We start from the raw sequence: 2,304 nt of genomic DNA on the forward strand, positions 1-2,304 counted from the left end.
ACTAGCTAGGATTCTTAAAGTAGGCAGAATTACTAAGAATGATACTTATCTAGGGACTCCCTTATTTTTTAATAGATCCAAGAGCTTTAACTACCAGAACTTATTAGATAGAGTCTATAATAGGGTGCAAGATGGAAAGCTAAGTTTTTATCACAAGCAGGTAGGACTACTTTAATTGGTTCAATAACCAGTGCTATGCCCATGTATCAAACGATGTGTTTTTTGCTTCCTAAAAAAACTCTTGATAAGCTTGATGTTATCCAAAGGGATTTTTGGTGGAAGAAAAGTAGAAGTAATAGAGGTATATTCATTAAAGATTGGAGTTTCATTTTCTCTAGTAAAACTAGTGGGGGGTTAGATATCAAGAATCCTCATAAATTTAACTTGGCTTTACTCACTAGGCTGGCGTGGAGATTGATAGAAAATCCTGATAAACTCCGGTGCATCATCTTAAAACATAAATATTTTCCCAAAACTGACCTCATTAATTACAAGAAGAAAAATGTTAAGTCATGGGTTTGGAGTAGTATATGTAAGGGTTTAGATATTATCAAAGAGAATCACTGCTGGTTCATAGGTAATGGTAGTGACATTAATATCTGGGAAGGTAAGTGACTTCCTGAAGGTGAGTGTCCTAAACCAAAAAACAGTAATAGTGTGAGTAGAGTCTCAAAAGTTTCTGATATAATAGATAACAAGGGTGCTTGGAACTATAGTCTGATTCAAAATGTCTTTGATAATGATACTATCAGTAAGATAAAAATGATTGATATGGATAGGGATTTCACAAAAAAAGACTCCATGAAATGGATAGGTACTAGGGATGGTTCGGTCTCTCTCAAATCTGCTTATAATTTCTTATGTGATAGAAAAAATGTTAATACTCTTGTTGCTTGGAAAAGTATCTGGAAACTTAATATTTATGCCGAGAGTTAAAATCTTTTTATGGAAAACTTTAAGTGATTGTCTTCCTGTTAAAGAAATTTTGGGTAGACATACCCCTATTGATATTCAGTGTCCCTTATGTAATGGTTTAGCCAGTGAAAGTATAGATCACCTGTTTACTAAATGTGTTTTCACTGAAGCTATTTGGAGGGTATTATCTATCGATGCTGTGTTTTATAAAGATGTTAATATGTCTTACAAGGACTGGTGTCTTATTTGGCTTAAGGATGGTGTTAATAGAGATTTCTACTCTTACGTTCTCTGGTATATTTGGAAATATAGGTGCAAAGTGGTTTTTCACAATGTTTGTCCTAACCCTTATGATCTAATTGAATTCATTAAAAAGGACGGTCCACAATTTTTGGACAGTAAGACTATATATTTAGACAGTAAACGGGTTTCTTCTCAGTGTGATTTAATTCATCCTAGCTGTTTGCATGAAAGAAAGGATATTCTGGAGAAGGTTGTTTACATTTACTTTGATGCGGCTTTTAATATAAAGACTAAGAAATTTTCTTATGGTATTGTTGAAATGAATAACGAAGGCTACCTTCTCAATTGTGCAGGAGGTTCGGGATGGTATTCAAGTCCAGAGGAAGCTGAATCTAGAGCTTGCAGAGCAGCAACAAGATGGAGGCAATTTACCAGAATTGAAAGACTAGTCTTCCTCAATGACAATATGAATGTTATCAACAGTTTAAGGAAGAAAAATTTTGCTGTTAATTGGATTTCGAGATCCATCTTGCAACAAGCTCATAATTCTATTAAAGTTCTTGCTAATCCTTCCTTTGTTTATATTCGGAGATCGTGTAATAATTTAGCAGACAATCTTGCCAAATTTCTTATTAAATATGCGAATGTGCATATAGATTCTAGATCTTGGGAGAAATCTAGAAAAGAAAGTTGGTTAGAAGTTCTTTGTAAGCATAACAATGTATTTTCTTTTCTTTAGTTGAATGAATCTTTCTTTTATCAAAAAAAAAAAATCTCTCTTTCTATCTTTCCTTGTATCTCGGATATTCATTGTTCCTATTTTTTTTTAAATACAACCTCATGAAAAATGATGAAGAGTCATCTATAGGTTCGTCAAGCGGAGAGTCATGTCTTACTCTTAATGGTGTATAGTACCCTAATAGAAGAATTGAAGAATTGCTCGACAACAGACGCCAATCGCATATGACGAGACCCATTGTACTCGACAATGGACAGACAATGTTGTCCGTGTACACTTTTCTTCGTCACTCGTCTCTCCAATTTGCACGTGTTACCGTTTTCTATAACATCAACTTGGATTGTGTGACCTAAGGTAACCGATCATCACCAATAATCCTCGATGAAGATCCTTTTTAAACCATTTAT

The 2,304-nt window shown here is 34.1% G+C and overlaps 1 protein-coding gene across 1 annotated transcript; it reads left to right on the forward strand.

Moving 5' to 3' along the window:
- The first annotated feature begins 874 nt into the window (after nt 1–874).
- On the forward strand, nt 875–1,897 carry LOC113272021. Its single transcript, XM_026521937.1, has one exon. It carries the CDS (start codon nt 875–877, stop codon nt 1,895–1,897), a length of 1,023 nt encoding a protein of 340 aa, XP_026377722.1.
- The last annotated feature ends 407 nt before the right edge of the window (nt 1,898–2,304 follow it).

Source organism: Papaver somniferum, chromosome 4, assembly GCF_003573695.1.
Source record: "Papaver somniferum cultivar HN1 chromosome 4, ASM357369v1, whole genome shotgun sequence".
Classification (NCBI taxonomy): Eukaryota; Viridiplantae; Streptophyta; class Magnoliopsida; order Ranunculales; family Papaveraceae; genus Papaver; species Papaver somniferum.